The sequence below is a fragment of the Staurois parvus genome, unplaced genomic scaffold (assembly GCF_062004578.1).
Source record: "Staurois parvus isolate SC_StPar_1 unplaced genomic scaffold, SC_StPar_1.0 ptg000291l, whole genome shotgun sequence".
NCBI lineage: Eukaryota > Metazoa > Chordata > Amphibia > Anura > Ranidae > Staurois > Staurois parvus.
In genome coordinates this window covers 9,063,568-9,083,060 of record NW_028318087.1, presented here as the reverse complement: position 1 = coordinate 9,083,060, position 19,493 = coordinate 9,063,568, and the positions used below count along the sequence as shown (strand labels likewise).

At 42.7% G+C, this 19,493-nt stretch overlaps 1 protein-coding gene and 1 long non-coding RNA gene across 4 annotated transcripts in view; both read left to right on the top strand.

Annotated features, from left to right (window-relative positions):
- The window catches only part of KAT6B (lysine acetyltransferase 6B), a 208,415-nt gene that overhangs the window by 182,894 nt on the left and 6,028 nt on the right, over positions 1–19,493 (top strand). For all 3 annotated transcript variants that reach the window (XM_089682585.1, XM_089682583.1, XM_089682584.1), the window contains one exon: positions 4,582–4,828. In XM_089682585.1, coding sequence (XP_089538711.1) covers positions 4,582–4,828 — 247 coding nt within the window. The remainder of the gene's footprint in view (positions 1–4,581; positions 4,829–19,493) is intronic.
- LOC149458238 (uncharacterized) lies at positions 1,438–2,100 on the top strand. Its single transcript, XR_016313488.1, has 2 exons — positions 1,438–1,715; positions 1,821–2,100. It is a non-coding gene; the product is annotated as an uncharacterized LOC149458238 (long non-coding RNA).

Here is a 19,493-nt window from a genome sequence, read left to right as displayed (position 1 = left end):
CATCTTAGCCAACAGAGCACCATATAAGGCAGAGTAGTGTAATGATGGAATAGTTATCCTGGATTTCCGTAGGTTTCCTGCTTAATATTTGTGTGAACCGTATATTCAGTGGGTGTGTTCCCAGTATATGTCAGGGACCTCCTGGAATGTACAAGCTGGAACACAAAAATACATGGTATGTATCTAGCAATATGGAAACCAAATCACATCCAAAATTTACCAGGCCTCCCTCCACAATAATCAATGGATACTGCTGTTACCTTCTCAAAGGTGAGACTATCATACCTGCCTCTCAAATGTAGGGACTTCCTGGATAGCCACCCCAAATGGAACAAGGTCCACAGTACCAAATGATTCTGAGGATATACATAGAAAAAGATAATAAATGTGTAGATCATGGGCATCAGGTAACCCCGAAAACAAAACACACATAGAGATGTGGATATATTACCATCAATGAGGATCAAGAAGATTCCTGTCGACTTGAACTAAGATCAGGTCCTTGATGCTTTTCCAAAAATGCATATGGGGGTGAGGGACCAGGTATACACGATGCGTGGATTTCAAACACATATAGTGTGTATATAGCATATAGCAGGCCGTAGATACCTGAATTTAATATACCCAATAAAGGGTTTCCAAAAATTGCTCAATTTGAGAAGGTTATTTGCGGTTTTATAAGGATGTGGCTATGTCACAGCAAAAAGATACCTGAATAGGATAGCGTATATATATATATATATATATATATGTAGATTCTCCTCCTGAGAGGATTTCCAAAAAATTCCCCGAGTATACAGGGTAAATTAGGCCCATACAACATGCCCTATGAACACCATGTAGGCTCTGTAAATCTCAACAGACGTAAGCTTTTAAATAACTTGCCACCGGTGGAAGATATGTTTCCCTGAGGGATTGCAGTTTGCGAACCGCTGTGATAATAGCCCACTGGTAGTTCTCAAAAGGTCTTGGGCCTACCTAACAGGGAGCTGTGACACCGCCGTTCCTTCCCGCCTCGTGGGCGCCGCACCCTGTGAAGACGCCGAGCGTAGTGACGTCAATACGTTGACGCGTTTCGTCCGCCAATCACCGCAGACTTCGTTCAGACTTTGTTCATAGGGCATGTTGTATGGGCCTAATTTACCCTGTATACTCAGGGAATTTTTTGGAAATCCTCTCAGGAGGAGAATCTACATATATATATATATATATATATATATATATATATATATATATATATATATATATACGCTATCCTATTCAGGTATCTTTTTGCTGTGACATAGCCACATCCTTATAAAACCGCAAATAACCTTCTCAAATTGAGCAATTTTTGGAAACCCTTTATTGGGTATATTAAATTCAGGTATCTACGGCCTGCTATATGCTATATACACACTATATGTGTTTGAAATCCACGCATCTTGTATACCTGGTCCCTCACCCCCATATGCATTTTTGGAAAAGCATCAAGGACCTGATCTTAGTTCAAGTCGACAGGAGTCTTCTTGATCCTCATTGATGGTAATATATCCACATCTCTATGTGTGTTTTGTTTTCGGGGTTACCTGATGCCCATGATCTACACATTTATTATCTTTTTCTATGTATATCCTCAGAATCATTTGGTACTGTGGACCTTGTTCCATTTGGGGTGGCTATCCAGGAAGTCCCTACATTTGAGAGGCGGGTATGATAGTCTCACCTTTGAGAAGGTAACAGCAGTATCCATTGATTATTGTGGAGGGAGGCCTGGTAAATTTTGGATGTGATTTGGTTTCCATATTGCTAGATACATACCATGTATTTTTGTGTTCCAGCTTGTACATTCCAGGAGGTCCCTGACATATACTGGGAACACACCCACTGAATATACGGTTCACACAAATATTAAGCAGGAAACCTACGGAAATCCAGGATAACTATTCCATCATTACACTACTCTGCCTTATATGGTGCTCTGTTGGCTAAGATGACCCTAAATTGAAGACGCTAAGTGTTTTTAAACATGATTTTATTTTTTTCATATGTACACCGTGCTCATGTTTAACCTCCCCATGATCTATGTGATCAAATAAAGTATTGTTAAATTCATTTGAATTCATACTACTCCGCGTGGATCTTTTAGAAACCTTCTTTTTCAGATAGGCGTGTTCTTGTCACACTATCATATTGTTTAGTATGCTGTCCCCTGGGTTTATGTATCCACACTTGTATAAGTGAGTCGGAGATGTGCTTATGACATTAACAATTAGTGTCATTTTTGGTGGCTTGCTCTTGCTTTATTGTTGTGCTACAGCAATGGGACAGATGAGCAGGAGGGTACAGCGATGGGTGGATGAGCAACGGGATACAACGATAGGGCAGATATGCAGAGGGGTACATCATTGGTGGGACAGATCAGCAGGTGGATTCAGTGTTAGGAAAGATGAAATGCAGGACAGATGAGAATGGGGTTCAGCGGTGAAACAGAAGTGCAGGGGGTGCAGTGGTGGGGGAAATGTAAAGGGAGGTACAGTGGGGGGGGGGGGGGTGCAGATCAGAAAGAGGGCACATTGGTGGGGCAGATGAGCAGGGGGTTACAGTGGTGGGGCAGATGAGCAGGGGGTTACAGTGGTGGGGGAAATGTACAGGGAGGTACAATGGGGGGGGCGGCGATGAGAAAGAGGGTACATTGGTGGGGCAGATGATCAGGGGGTTACAGTGGTGGGGCAGGTGAGCAGGGGGTTACAGTGGTGGGGGAAATGTACAGGGAGGCACAATGGGGGGGGGGGGGCAGATGAGAGAGAGGGTACATTGGTGGGGCAGATGATCAGGGGGTTACAGTGGTGGGGCAGATGAGCAGGGGGTTACAGTGGTGGGACAGGGGAGCAGGGGGTTACAGTGGTGGGACAGGGGAGCAGGGGGTTACAGTGGTGGGACAGGTGAGCAGGGGGTTACAGTGGTGGTACAGATGGGCAGGGGGTTACAGTGGTGGTACAGATCAGATGGGCAGGGGGTTACAGTGGTGGTACAGATCAGATGGGCATTGGGTTACAGTGGTGGGGCAGATGAGCAGGGGGTTACAGTGGTGGGGCAGATGAGCAGGAGGTTACAGTGGTGGGACAGGTGAGCAGGGGGTTACAGTGGTGGGACAGGTGAGCAGGGGGTTACAGAGGTGGGCAGGGGGTTACAGTGGTGGGACAGGTGGGCAGGGGGTTACAGTGGTGGGGCAGATGAGCAGGGGGTTACAGTGGTGGCGCAGATGAGCAGGGGGTTACAGTGGTGGGACAGATGGGCAGGGGGTTACAGTGGTGGTACAGATGGGCAGGGGGTTACAGTGGTGGGGCAGATGGGCAGGGGGTTACAGTGGTGGGGCAGATGAGCAGGGGGTTACAGTGGTGGGGCAGATGAGCAGGGGGTTACAGTGGTGGGGCAGATGAGCAGGGGGTTACAGTGGTGGGGCAGATGAGCAGGGAGATACAGTGGTGGCACAGATGGGCAGAGGGTTACAGTGGTGGTACAGATGAGCAGGGAGATACAGTGGTGGGACAGATGGGCAGGGGGTTACAGTGGTGGCGCAGATGAGCAGGGGGTTACAGTGGTGGAGCAGATGGGCAGTGGGTTACAGTGGTGGCGCAGATGAGCATGGGGTTACAGCGGTGGCGCAGATGAGCAGGAGGTTACAGCGGTGGGGCAGATGAGCAGGGGGTTACAGCGGTGGGGCAGATGAGCAGGGGGTTACAGCGGTGGGGCAGATGAGCAGGGGGTTACAGCGGTGGGGCAGATGAGCAGGGGGTTACAGCGGTGGGGCAGATGAGCAGGGGGTTACAGCGGTTGGGCAGATGAGCAGGGGGTTACAGTGGTGGGGCAGATGAGCAGGGGGTTACAGTGGTGGCGCAGATGAGCAGGGGGTTACAGTGGTGGGACAGATGGGCAGGGGGGTACAGCTTAGGAACAGATTTGCAGAAGGGTACAGTGATCTGAGGTGTGAAGGTGCATGAATTGGGCTGATCTGAGGCATGAAAGTGCGGGATGTTCATTTCTTGCTATTACTCAAGTAGTTTATAGCATTTACATTATAAAAAATCCTTTTTATGATTAAGAGTGCGAACTTAACTTTCTTTTTTTTTCCCCACATAAAACCGGCATACTGAATTTCTTTGAAAACATTTTTTGTCACACTGTACTAAAAAGGTTGCCTACCCCTGGAATAGGGCATTGTAATTACGTTTTTTTGTTGAAATTTTTGTAGATTTGATATAAAAAAGGCAAAAAAGTGTCTTCTGACCACATAATTAATTGCTGACAAAGATTTACCTTACTTGGATGTGTGCAAATTGAAACAGTGTAGGACCAGCTACAGATCTTCTGATCAGAGTAAATTTTTTTATTCAATAGGCAACATTTCTTTGTTTCATATAATATTAATTTAATCCCTCCTAGATTGTAAACTCCAAGGAGCAGGGCCCTCAAATCCCTCTTGTATTGAACTCTATTGTTACTGTATTGTCTCCCGTTATTTTGTAAAGCGCTGAGCAAACTGTTGGCGCTATATAAATCCTGTATAATAATAATAATTTAAGTATTTCTTTTGGACAGAATACCTTCACACCCAGAAGAAGACGTGGAAGGAAACGGCGTAGAATTAACAGTAGTGTCACTACAGAGACTATTTCTGAGACCACCGAAGTGCTAAATGAGCCATTTGAAGACTCTGACAGGAGCAGCCCTGAGCCACAGCAAAAAGTAGAGCAGAAAGAAACCAATAGTAGAAGAGCCAGCCAACAACCAGTTACCAACAGTATGACAACCGAGAGACCTAACAAAATGGAGGAGCCATGTGCAAGTATGTCAGTGATATTGTATTTTTTGTTTATTTTATGTTTTAGAAGAGATATGAAGTATATAATAGACTGCGTTTCACCATTCACAATATAATAAAAAAAAAATCTGCAAATGGTTTGGCTGACTTTTATTTGTTAGGCTAATTAAACAGTTTGTATTAATTCATTAAACTGTTAGGACAAAATAATAAAAATACTTATTTAGCACATTTCTGCAGTACATGCACAAATCCCAATGTTTTTTACTGCTTTACATGCCAGTTGATTCTGGAAGAAATGCATTGAGCTCCTAATTTCATGTTTGGGCTGACAATGCAGTGCATTTTGCTGCACTAAAATTGGAAGGAATAGTGTCATCAGTGCCTGTCCTCTACAGAACAGAACACTTCGCCCTCTCCTCATCTCTAAAACTTGGGATGTGTTCTGTAGGTCAAGGAAAAGAAGACAGAGCTGATAATAGTGCTTGAGATAAAACTGCACAGGACAGCAGTGGATTTCTGGCAGTATCAGCAGCTATAAAAACACTTTCGATAGTATATTAACAGAACAAAAGGGAGCAAACAAGTGTGTTTGGGTTTCCATAAACTAATCTAGATCCAATTTTATTCTACGGGAAATATTGTATAGGTGAGTAAGAGAAGACTATGGGCGGGCGTTGACAGTTGATGTGTTCTTGTTTTTGAGATGTGTTCAAGAAGCATTAAAAACACACATCAGCAAAATCCCCTGGCCTTTAATTGAGCAGTACACATTGCAGTTCAGAGGCTCCGTTTGACCTGCTTTGCGCTGTTTCTTTGGAGGCAACATGCTCTGAGGTGCATTTAAACTGCAGACAGGAAAAGGCAATCTTCTCTGCAAATGCTGCATTTACAAATGGCGCAAGTCGCCTCACCTTTAACCCAAAAGACACAGCCCAATGGCTTAAAGTGTTACTAAACCCAGGACTCTGCATTCACTATATCTGATCTCCCACAGTACACACAACATGGAAATGCAATAATTGTAGTAAATATAAACTGCTAAATACCTTTCTTATCAGCAGTATATAGTAGTCTTGTGACTTCTATCAGTGTCCAGCTGAGCAGTTGATAAAGCTTGTAGGAGGAGTTTTCATTCTGCTATGACTGTCCTATAAGGCTGCATAACATGTGACCCTCTGGACAGCACTGATTGGCCCTGTGCTGATCACATGCACCTTCCCAAAGAAAAAAAAAACTCTGTAGCAATACACACCAAACAGAGCTTTTGCAGAGTGGCTCCTAGAGCTCTGTACTATCAGCAGAAGGATTTGGGACAGTAGAAGGGGAGGATCAGAGAAGACAGGATCAAACAGTCTTTTTACACAATGCAGAGGATTAACCCTTTAGTTCCACAGTGAGTATAACCAGCATGCTTTGCTGCATGTACAGACTGACTTTACTGTTGTGGGTTTAGTAACACTTTAAAGTGGAGTTCCACTAGCCCTGTCAAAAAATAAAAGTCAGCAGCTACAAAAACTGTAGCTGCTGACTTTTAAAAAAACAGCCACTTACCTGTCCCTCGGTCCCGCTATGTGTCCCCCACAGCCCGTTTCACCGGCTGTCCTGGATTCCAGGAGGCCGTCATCTTCAGTGTGAGTACCCGGCTGTGATAGCTTGCGGCGTCACAGCCGGATACCCACTGCGCATGCTCAAGTAGTGCTGCACTTCATGAATGGTCCTGTAGTCTTCTGGGACCTGTCACGTGTCCCAAAAGACTACAGGGAGGGAGGGAGGACACCTTCCATTTTGATCGGAACCGAAATGGGAGCAGGTACCTGTCAAATTCGGGTACCCGCTCCCCCCCCTCACCCCCCAAAGGTGCCAATCCTTAATGGGGAGCAGTCCTTAAAGCGGAACGTCCCCCTTTTGGGTGGAGCTCCGCTTTAAGTACAGTTTTTTTATTCCAACATTTTGAGCTCTGTGTTCTGGTGATACGAATTGCCCCTTCGAGGAACTTCTTGGGAGCAGTACTAGAACCTCTGTCAGGTTTTTATTGCTATCAGAGAGATTGGTTAAAAAAAAAATCAAAGAGAGTTGTCTGTACTTAAATTTAGAAAAATCTTTACTAATTAGGTATGGATTCTTAAAAGCATATGACCAAATCATGTAGAGCCTGTTTCAAATCTAGATCCCCAACATTCAATAAAGGACATTAAAATGAGCTTGTTGTTACAACTGCATTATTACAGAACTATTATGGCACACAAATGAAAATGTTCAATATGTTGAAACTCCCCATTTTCTGGGGTATAATGGGCAAATAACGCAAATATTCAATAAAGAGAAACCGCTTTACTATATATTGTAAGTAAATCATTTAGAGAGATCCCCTTTCAAAAATATATGTAAATCATTGTTAATTCCAAACAATTATGATCTATTGAACAGCATTTGAATGGGTTGACCATCAGAAAGGGATTAGAATAAGTTCCAAAATGATAACTGTGCACATAATTGTCATGGTGCAGGTTAGTATAAGACTGGATTAATTCAAACATCCAATAAAATGCCACGCCATATGACTCAACAGCAGATAGTCAATGTTATTAGAAATCAAGTGTAGCTCAAGGATAATACATCCTGTGTTCTGCCTCTCCAGTTTAACCACTTGCCGCCAACCACCGCATTAAAACGGTTGCAGGGCGGCACGGCTGGGCAAAACCACGGTTTAAAACGTAGTTTTGCAAAACAGGTAGGGGGCGCACGGAAGGTGCGCGCCCGCCCTACCTGTCCCGCGGGTGTCAGCAGCGGGTGTCAGCCGCCGGATCACGGCCGGTGATTATCGGCCGTTTCCACGGGATTAGCGGTGATCGCTGACAGAGAGCAGGGCTGCATTGTTTAAACACAGCCCTGCTACCTGTCAGTTCCCTGACAAGCTGAAGAGGGAGAGAAGAGTTTCTCTCTCCTGATCAGCCTGCCCCCGTCCAGCACACACCCCCGCCCCCTAGTAAAACACTCCCCTAACCCTTTCAGTGAAAAAAAATGTTAACCCCTTCCTCCCCAGTGCCATTAGTACAGTGTCAGTGTTTTTTTTTTTTTTTTTTTCCACTGATCACTGTATTGGTGTCACTGGGGATGTCAGTGACCTCAAGTCAGTTCCCCCCCAGTGTCAAAATGTCCGCCGCAGTCCTGCCATATGTCGCTGATCTCCGCCATTATTAGTATAAAAAAATAAAAAATCCCAGTATCTTTCACACCATCTGGAAATGCTATAACTTTCATGTAAACCAATTAATTTACACATATTGGGATTTTTTTTTTTTAGCAAAGACATGTCGCAGAATGCATTTTGGATGACATTTGTGACAAAATTTGATTTTTTGATTTTTTTTTTTACTGGACATGTTTTATAGCAAAAAGTCCAAAATATTGTTTTTTTTTCTCAAAATTGTCAGCCTTTTTTTTTACAGCGCAAAAAATTAAAAACGCACAGGCGATCAAATACCACCAAAAGAAAGCTCAATTTGTGGGAAAAAAAGGATGTAAATTTAATTTGGGTGCAGTGTTGCATGACCGCGCAATTGTCAGTTAAAGTAACGCACCGCCGTAACACAAACCTCTTCTGTAACCGCTTCCTGACCACCCTACAGCAGAAATACTGCTACAGGGCAGCATGGGTACGCAAAATCACACACACACACACACACACACACACACATATATATATATAATTCGCGCTCCTGTGGTTTTCACACCCCTCCCAGATAGCATCAGATTGCCCTTCAGTACACCATTCATCACATTTAACCCCTTGATTGTCAGGAGCACGCTCATGTACAATAAACCACCATTGCTAGTATAGTGTCTGAACGGGTCAATATCTTTAATCAGGTCAGCACTATACCAGCGTTCACATTAGTATAGCGTCCCCAAAAATGCAGCATTAGCGGGATCAGCCCCTGCACCTGCCAACACCTGTGTTTAGCCCCTACGCTTACCCCCCCTTCTCCCCCAGCAAGTGCAGTGTCAGTAGGTCACTGTCACTTGATACATTGCACACAAAACCGCAGTGTTCACAGAATCAGGCCTGATCTCTTTTAGCACTTGCCGGAAAATTTTCATGACTCATATGCAGCAGAGTTCCAGTACTAGTGCCGTTCTACCTTTTGGTGAACTGGCGAGTACCAGCGGTCTAGTACATCCTGGTCTTTCACATACCTCCTTGATTTTTGGAGCTGTTTTTCACGGAATATCTGTATGCGTTGATTGTGGATCAAAGCAGTTTACATGCACAACAATTTATTGCCGCCAACCCAAATTCAAACTTTGCCAGACCATTCGCATGGAAACTCATTATGGTTTTCAAATTTACATTTTTTTTTTGGGCCTAACCCTCAAGAAATGAATTGCGGTTGTATTGTTCCGCAGACCCCATTCATCATATGCCGTTTTCTCTGCTGCCATGGCCAGACATAGATATGAGAGTATAATGTGTTTTATGCATTTCAGCAACAATACACTGTCATCCTCGGGGTAACCCTGAATTTGACCGGCTCCACAAAATGCAGCCCCTCGCAAATCACCTTAACCTAAAATTTGCAGATGTCTATACTCCCCAGCAAAACATCTGCGTTGATGAGTCCCTTATTAATTTTTCTGGCCGCCTTGCATTCAAACAATTTCTCCCCTGCAAGCGTGCCAGATATGGGGTCAAGATGTAGAAGACCTGTGAGAGGACAACAGGCTATACTTATAAGTTTCGGATTTACGAGGGAAAAGATAGTCATGTGGAGCCCCCCGGATGCCCAGACTACATAGGGAGCAGTGGCAAGATAGTTTGGGACTTGGTGTCATCATTTCTCCATATGGGGTACCACTTATACGTGGACAATTTTTATTCAAGCGTGCCACTATTTAGACATTTATTCAATCTTGGAACTGGCACTTATGGCAAAGTGTGACCTAATGTGTGCCCACCATTAGAAGTGGGTGGATGCAGAGCGGTATATTCTAATGGTGGGCATACCACACACTTTTTCTGGCAGAGATTTCTTCTCATTTTTTCATTCAGTCCACTGGCTGCATACAAAAAAAAAAAAAGAACATAGTATATATAACCAACAAGGACCAGCGATGTACTGGTACATCACTGGATTTGAATGGTTATACCAGGGTGATGCCTACAGCTGCAGGCATCATCCTCATGTCGTTTTTTTCAGCCGGTGATCGGCTTTCATGTAAAAGCAATCCTAGTGGCTAATTAGCTGCAAGATTGCTTTTACAAGCAGTGGGAGATGATGTCCCCACGGCCTTCTCGGGCAGTCCCGTGCCATCAGGGGAACCTGAGAATGCAGCCGGTGTTTCTGCCAGCTGACCATAGAGCTGATTGGAGACCAGAATGGTGCCAATCATCTCTATAGTCTAGGAAATCGGAAACTACAAGCATTTCATCACTTCAGTTTCGCAGGATATAAACAGTGCCATTTGTAAATTAGGAAAGCATCTGATCACACCGATTTTGGTTTGATTAGATAATGTAAGGGCAGAGGAGATATCTAGAGTCTGATAGACCCCAGATTTCTCAAAAAAGAATATATGACAGTGCCCATTGAAGTTATGGGGGTTATTTGCATTCCCTGTTATAGCATTAAAAGTGATAAAAAAAAAAAAATGAAAGGTACAATGTAAAAATAATAAAAAAAAAATCAAAATAACTAAAAAGAAAAAAAAAAAATTGCCCCTCCCATGCGCGCACACCTGTGTGCACAAGTCTTGACCCTGTGCCGTTATGTAAACAGCGGCTTCACCGTGCATGTGAGGTATTGCCGTGAACGTCAGATCAAGTTCAGTAATTCTAAAACTAGACCTCCTCTGTAAATCTAAAATGGTGGCTTTTAAAGCGCTGCCTATGGATATTAAAAATTTTTGCAGTTTGTCGCCATTGCATGTGCAGTTTTAAAGCATGTCATGTTTGGTATCTATTTACTCAGCATACCATTATCTTTTATATTTTACCAAACAATTGGCCAATATATTGTTTTTGTGCATTAAAAGTAAAAAAAGTGTATTTTTTTTTTAATTGCTTTTGAAAAATCGCTGTGCGAGTACTATGTGCCATAAAAAAATTGTAGTACCCACCATTTTATTCACTAGGGTGTCTGCTTTAAAAAAAATATATAATGTTTGGGGGTTTAAATTAATTTCCTAGCAAAAAATACAGCTTTTTTTCATGTGAACAAAAAGGCTTGATCTTCAGGTGGTTAGAAGAGTGAATGATGTGTGACCAAAAATCCAATAAGCACCTTCAGGCTTTTAAAGGGCTTTTGTTTCCTCATTACACTTCCAGACTACCTATCACAGTTTCGGAGGCCATGAAATGCCAGGATAGCACCTAACCCCCCTCAAATGACCCCTTTTTGGAAAGTGGACGCCCCAAGGAATTTGATAAAAAGCACAGTAAGTATTTTGCAGATCTCATTTGTTGCCACAAGTTTTTGGAAAATGAAGAAAAACAAAAACATTTGTTTTCTATTTTTTTTTATATTTCAAAACCTTGTGAGAAAAAATGAGATCTGCAAAATACTCACCATGCCTCTTTTTAAGTTCCTTGGGGTGTCTACTTTCCAGAAAGGGGTCATTTGGGGGGGGTTTGGGGCTATCCTGGCATGTCAGGGCCTTCGAAACTGTGATAGGTAGTGAGGAAGTGTAATGAGGAAGTTACGCAGCTTCAGGCTTTCAAAGTGGTCATTGGATTTCAGGCTCCTGTATGTGGCTAGGCTCCCAAAAAGTCTCACACATGTGGTATCCCCATACTCAGTAGAAGTAGCAGAATGTATTTTGGGGGTGTAATTCCACATATACCCATGGCTTCTGCGAGAAATAAATCATTTAAATGACAACTTAGTGTAAAAAAAAAAAAAAAAAGTTTTTGTCATTTTCCAGAAACTTGTGGAAAAAAAATAAATTTTCCATGGACTCAATATGCCTCTCAGCTGATAGCTTAGGGTGTCTAATTTCCGAAAAGGGGTCATTTGAGGGTGTTTGTACTATTTTGTTATTTTAGCACCTCAAGAAATGTGATGGGCAGTCAGAAAGTAAAAGCTGTGTAAATTCCATTATCTATACCATACTTTGTAGACGCTATAACTTTCACAAAAAGCAATCAATATACACTTATTGGGATTTTTTTTTAACTAAAAACATGTAGCAGAATACATTTTGGCCTACATTTATGATGGAATTTTAGTTTTTTTAGATACTTTTTATGACCAAAATGAGAAAATATTGTTTTTTTCAAAAAAAAAATTTTTTCTTCAAAAATTTTTTGGTTATAGCGCCAAAAATAAAAAGTGCACAGGTGATCAAATACCAGCAAAAGAATGCTCTATTTGTGTTAAAAAAGGACATAAATTTCATTTATGTACCGTATTGCATGACCGCGCAATTGTCCGTTAAACTAGCGCAGCGCTGTATAGCAAAAAAATGGCGTAAATTGCAGTATCTATACCATAGTTTGTAGACGCTATAACTTTCACACAAAGCAATCAATATACACTTATTGGGATTTTTTTTACCAAAAACATGTAACAGAATACATTTTGGCATAAATTTATAACTAACTTTGAGTTTACTATATATTTTTTATAGCTGAAAGTAAAAATATTGTTTTTCTTCAAAATATTTGGTCTTTTTTTTGTTTATAGCATGAAAAATAAAAAGCGCACAGGTGATCAAATACCACCGAAAGAAAGCTCTATTTGTGTGAAAAAAAGGACGTAAATTTTGATTAGGTGCAGCATTGCATGACCGCGCAATTATCAGTTGAATTAGTACAGCGCCGAGTAGCAAAAAGGGCCTGGTCATTAAGGGGGGTAAATCCTCAGGAGCTCAAGTGGTTAAGCAGTGAAAGTGTGATCCCTATAACATTGTGACAAGCAGGGCTGCCATCAGAGGGGTACAGCCCATACTAATGTATGGGGTCCGGGCATCTCTAGGGGCCCAAGCTCAGGGGTGGACTGACATTCCGGCACTGCCCAGGGGCTCCATGAGAGCCTTCTGTAATGGACTTCACTGCTAATCTGATGGAAAATTTCCGATGGCCGCCCTGAATGGCGTAGCGCGGTCCATGAATAACAGTCCTATGTGTACCGCGGCTCCCGTCACTTAGCAGCCTGGTTGGTATCCTCCTCCTCTGCTTGCAAGCTCCCCCCCCCCCCCCACTGCTGCTGCCGCCGCCACCACCTCGGCACTCATGCTTGTACAGCGGGTATAAGGTAGTAGGCAGAAGGAACGCTTGTACATGCTTGTACAGCGGGTATAAGGTAGTAGGCAGAAGGAACGGTATGTCCAGACAGAGGGCAGGAGCTTCTGAGCTTTTCAAGTTAATAAGAAGGTGATTCGTTGCTAGGACCGCCCCCGCAACCAATCACCTTCCTGTTAACATGGAAGGTTGGGCAGCTTCTGCCCTTTGTCCGGACAATACTGTTACTTCTGCCTACTACCTTCCACCTACTATGTAAGGTAGGATTAGTAAGGTTAGAGGACTGCAGTGCAAGGAACAGGGGGGCTGTGAAGGAGACTGGGTGCAAGGAAGAGGGGGCTGTGAAGAAGACTGGGGTGCAAAGAAGGGGCTGTGAAGGAAACGGGGGTGCAAAGAATGGGGCTGTGAAGAGAACTGCGGTGCAAGGAAGGGGGGCTATGAAGGGGACTGTGGTGCAAAGAAAGGGGGGTCAGTAAAGGGGACTGGGGTGCGTAGAATGGGGGGGCTATGAAGGGGATGGAGGTGCAAGGAAGGGGGGCTGTGAAGGGGATGGGGGTGTAAGGAAGGGGGCTGTCAAGGGAGCTTTTTAATTCAAAAACCTTGGTGTACAGGCTTGGGGTGCACGGCTCCTCCACAGGTGAGGGATCCGGTGATGAGGTTTCACTGAATGAATTAATATATGGGGATATCTCTGCTGGATTGGGTCGTGTTTTTGCTGCATTAGGATATCTCTTTGCTGAATAGATGGGAATGTCTCTTTGCTAGTTGGAGCTGTCTCTTTGCTGGATTTGGCTGTCTCTTTGCTGAATATATGGGGATGTCTCTTTGCTGGATTGAGCTGTCTCTTTACTGAATATATGAGACAGTCTCTTTGCTGAATATATGGGGGTGTCACTGCTGGATTGGGCTGTCCCTTTGAAAAAGAAGTGCAGTTAGTGTTAAGCACTGAAGACTTGGAATACACTTTTCATTTTCATATATTAAGTTGTATGTTTTAAATAAAAGTGGGTGCACTGAAGGACTCGGTGGAATGGCCAGTGGGCGAGCTCTGGGGAATGTTGGTGTTCAGGCCTGGGGGGGCCCAGGCTTAAAGCTGTGCAAAGAGCCCCTAAATTTCTGATGCCTGCCCTAGTGACAAGATAGCTGTAATTTAGTCTCAATAGAATTAGCAGACATTGACTCCATCTAAATTACATTTTGCAGATCGTAGAAAGCTTTTTCCAAACTTGTGCAGATCATAACAGATGAACATTAGATACGTCAAACAGACAATGCATGTGCAGCGTGATACTGCCCTTTGAAATCTATGACCTCAAATATTAAAACAAGTGAGAATCAAGTCCAAACATTAAGGCAAGAATACCTGAAAGAGAAGAAAAGGGGAAGACTAGAACAAACCAAATATTAACACAAAACTTGTCATTACTTGTGGCTGAGAAGCGATACTAAAGACCATTAATATGTCTGTCTTCAGAGAGGAAGGCAGCAACATTCACCAGTCCTTCTTACCTCCTTTTGAATCAAGTTGTTGGTTTAGAAGACAAAACCTCTTCCTTAGGCAAAAAAGTACCAGTTCAAAAGTAGAGTGGGTGTGAATAGTGATGGGGGTCACCATTCAAGAAGTCAGTTTGGGACGACTATTAAATGTCCAGAAATGCACCAGCTGGTTCCGCACTGATGCCCAGATTGGCTGGGTTGAGTCCTGTAGGCACATAGTGCTATTGATTGGGATTGAAGAACCTTCTCATGCATTCTACCCTGTTACTAGCATACACATAGAACTGTTTTGTTTGGATGTGCGTGTATCTCAACTCTATCTTGTTGTCTGTGTATAAGTGAAGAGTATATTTCATGTTTTATAAGCTCAACAATTTCAATGGCTAACACAGCTACACAGAGTTCAAGCCTCGGAATGGTGTGTGCTGGTTTTGGGGCCAGCTTAGCCAAACCGAGGACAAAACCCACACTTACTTTGTCTCTTGGGTCTATAACATTGAGGTAGGCTATCACAGCTATTGTTTCAATGGAAGCATCAGAGAACTTGGATTTCTTTTATGGTGGTATTCGTTAGGGATGCAGAAATGTAAGAGCGTGGTATCTGAAGTTGTTCTAGTACTTTTAGGGACTCTTTCCATGATTCACATCTTTGCTGTTTCCTTATAGGTAACAGGGTATCCCAATCTGTGTGTTCAAAAGTAAGCTGTCTTATAGAGGTAGCTTACCCTGAACTGTAAAGGGTTCTATGAAACCCACAGAATCATAAATGCTGTTCACAGGAGACTAAATTCCTTGCTTTGTGAACGGCTTGTCACAAGTTGATACTTGAAGTGTGAACGTGTCTGGTTTGACATCACAAAGCAATACAAGGTTACGTTGCATAAGGAAAATATCCATTCCTAGCTCAAAACCTTTTCCACTAATGGTGTGGTCAACAGAAGGAAAGGCTTTCCATTACCTTTTCACTGTTGAAGACAATTTTGTGAAGCCTTAGGCTGACCGTGGCAAGCAAATCCTGAGATCACTTGCTTCTTCTGTAGGCAGAGATTTGAGCCAGTCACCTACATGTAAATTCTCTTCCACAAATTCACATTCGTCAAATCCAAGTTCTTCTCAGCCAATAAATTGGTACAGCAGGAGAAGGACTGTTACCAAAAACGTACTCTCATTCGGCAGTTAGACATAGTCGCTAACATTGTTTTTACGATACCACTGGAAACTGAAGAAATTTCTGTTGACTTCTCGAATGATGATACAGCGAAACATTTGCTGAATGTCTGCCATGACATCCAACTGTTTTTTATCTGAAGCAGAGCAATACGATTGTTTTTCAGCTTAGGCCCATTGAGAAGGAGGGAAAACTCCTTCATATCAAGCACTTGAGTCAAAGACCACCTTGATCTGATATGACTTGCGAGGATGGTACACACCAAAATATGGGCGGTACCAACATTCTTCTCCTTCCTTGAGTGGTGGTGCAGGCTCAGCAGGATCTTTTGCAAACACCTTCTGCATAAAGTTAACAGTGTATTTTTCATCTGTTTTTTTTTTGGGGGGGGGGGGGGGTTCCAGGGTGCGTTGTATATTAGTAAATTGTGCTTCTGCATGCCAAGCATTACTTGCTAGTTTCTTCCTTGAGGCAAGAAATGGTAGTGGTGCCACCCTGTTGGAATTATGCTGATAGAACTCTTATTTGTAGTTTTTAGGAACTCCTTGTCTTCCATGGTGGCTGCCAGCTTTGTCTTTAGTTGTTACATCGGACACTGTGGTTCCAACATTTTCATCCCAGAGGTTAAGGGTCTTTTTATTGCCTTGTGTGAAGAACTGTTGCATGTCTTTACTACAAAGTCTTACTTTTACATGATAGTGATGTGTGCACTGTTTAAAACAGGTTAAAGTGACCATTTGTAGAAGACCATCTGACTTTTCCCAGATGTTGCCCATGATAACCCTGCCTAGGTATAGGCATTGGGCATATGGTCATGGCCCATTGATTTGTTGGTGATCCTTGTGTGCCCTTGGGATGTCTCTGCTGCAAAGCAGAACAATATTGGCATTTCTATTGAGCTGGTTTGTGGTCAGCTATTCCTCTCAATAGAGAGCTGTGAGAGGCAGCTGCAGGAGTAGGAATCTCCTCTCTGTTGATTGGAATCTATACTTGATGAGAGTGGGCAATGGTATTTCTGCACTGTCATTTATGGGAGCTACTACAACACCAGTGGCTGTCCTGTCTAAAACTTCTGTAATTCCTGTACAGGTGCCCAGGGTGCATACCATAGTAAGGCATCTCCTGTTATGTTTAACAAGTCAAACACCTTTGGCCTTGCAAGAGATCTGTTACTTTGATTATCTATAATAGTTTACAGTCCTACAGCCTTTTCAGGTTGACCCATGGGGGTATGCATATTTTGGCACATTTGTCATGGAGACTTTCTCCGCAGACTTATTTATATGTAAAGGGAACAGGCGTATGAGGTGCTCTTTGGTCTGTGTTCTCCTCTTCCTTGCCAATTTTTATTTAAACCCACTCTGTCTTCTCTTTTTTTTTTTTTTTTTTTTTTTTTTTTATTAGTGGATTTGATAAAGAAGCTTGCTGCTTCAAAACACGTAATCTATTACAGAAAACCACTTTTTGGGCTGCTTTCTGTCCTCTCCTGCTTCAGACATCTGTCTGGCCGGGTGCTTCACATTGGGACCTCACATTGTGGTCCTAAACCCCCCCCCCCCATGTTGTTGACGGTTCTCAGATTGTTTGGACATGGAGTTGGGTATGTCTTTAGCCTTTTTGGGAGACACCATATCACACAGCGTCAGTCTGTATGTGGAGTGGAATCAGCTCAGTTCTTACATTTTACCAGTGATCAATAAATATTGGAACTATATTCCTTGCAGTATATGGAGACTTTCTTTGGTACAAGGGTCACTTGGTCTACAGTCCCCAGGTATACTTTGAAGCACTGCTTCTTGTCTTTAGATATGTAATTTACTAGCCCCACTGTAAGATATGTTGTCTATTATCTGCAAACCAGTCTCTACAGTTTGCTGCGGTGCAAAGGCCTGGTGTACTTAAGGGATGAGTAGGCAGATTGTCTTGAGGTGGTATGTCCAGCATACTGGCTTTGGGTGAGGCATCCAGATACTGTGACTGGGAGCTGCAGTTTTAGGAGAGCATGTGAGGATTATGCATACAATGCAACTGAGTATCTGCTGCTCTTATTTCTTCACTTTTGATAGCAGCTTGCTCTTTCTGCTTTCTTCCATGCAGCTTCTGCTTCCATCTCTGCTTTCTTGCATGTGGTGAATGGAATCTAAAGCATGCTGAAAAGAGGGTGGGACATGCTATACAGAGCATCTCCTACCTACAGAGTGAGGAAAGGACAACATTATTACAGACAGACAATGCATGTGTAACATGTTATTCTGCATAGTGGATATCGAATAGTATATTTTGAGAGAGATTGTATTTTCTAGCCAGTATATTCTTTAACCATCTAGCAATGGGATTTGTGTTTTAAAATGGAAGTGTAAGTTGTTACAGGCAGTCTCCGGGTTATGAGCACGATGGCGTCTGTAGGTTTGTTCTTAATTTGTATGCAAGTTGGAACAGGTAAATTTTTTTTTTTTTTTTTTAAGTGTAGCCCCAGCAAAAAAAATATTTTTAAGTTTGTTGGATAGCATAGGGAAGGGTTAACACCACTGTAATGTTTGTTTTGCTGTCTGTGCCCCTGTTCAGAAGATTTCACCTCACTTTCTGTCCTCCTGACAATTGGATTTTGAAAATTGTAGGTTGTCATGGAAATTAGGATTGGTGGTAATCCTAATTTCCATGGTTATCATGGGAAAGGGGTGTCTCCTTTAGTGGAGACACCTCTTTCCCATGATAACTCTTACAGGATTGAATTTCCCTTCCTAGGGGTAGATTTCCTCCCACTTCTTGTTTATCCCTCTGTTCATAAGTACAAGTTGTTCGTAACTCGGGGACTGCCTGTATTCTCTACAAGGTTTAAATAAGTACCATCTTAAAACAGAAGCACAAAGAAGGCTGTATTGAGTCAATCTGCCCCATATCCAGGCGTTAGCCGTCATTAATTAACACCATTAATTAAGAATCGTTGTGTTGCAACAAGTGTCCACAGTGGTCCAAGCAGATGGTATTAGGAAAGGGAACTTACCAACAAAAAACACCCAAGACATGGACAAGAAAGGTAGAATTGCCATGGGTCCACAAAAAACACAAAAAAATCTATTCAAGTATGAGTTCCTAACCCACAAAAAGAACCTTCAGTGTCCTCTAATTTTTTTATTATTTGCTGCTGTGATCTGACTTTTAGAGGGGGGTTATGTTCCTTCTCCATGGTCTTCCTGTATGTAGAAACAAAGCCACATTCTCTTGCTTGCGCCTCACATGGACTAGGGATTTGTAGTGTGCAAAGAGCAGTGCAGATGACCACAGCTAATGTGCACAGCTAATGGTTTTCCAAACAACAGAAGTGAAGGCAAAAAGGAGAGATTTGGGAACTTACAGAGGACATTACAAGGAGGCAGATACACTGTAGGAAAAAATGTAATATAAAATATATTACAGGGTCCTTACGTAATGGCTGTGCATTCTTCATTTTTGGAGAAGGATATCTTTTAGTTACTCTTTAAGGTTTCAACAGAGTAGCCTTGATCACTTCCTTTATGTTCTATTTGGTGATTCCCTTCCTCTAATAGCACTAGTCCTTGGGAGCATTCTGGACACGTATTGCGACACAAGATTCTGGTGACCTATTTGTCGATATAGGTAGGATCGACCTAGTACAGCCTTTTCTATGCTGCTGCTTCTTTGGATATGAAATTTATTTATGCAGGAGCAAAAAAATACACTGCCGTTCTTCCATGTTTAACACAAATCCCATTGCTTGACGTACGATATCTAGATCGATCCAGGTAATGCCTAAGGATTAT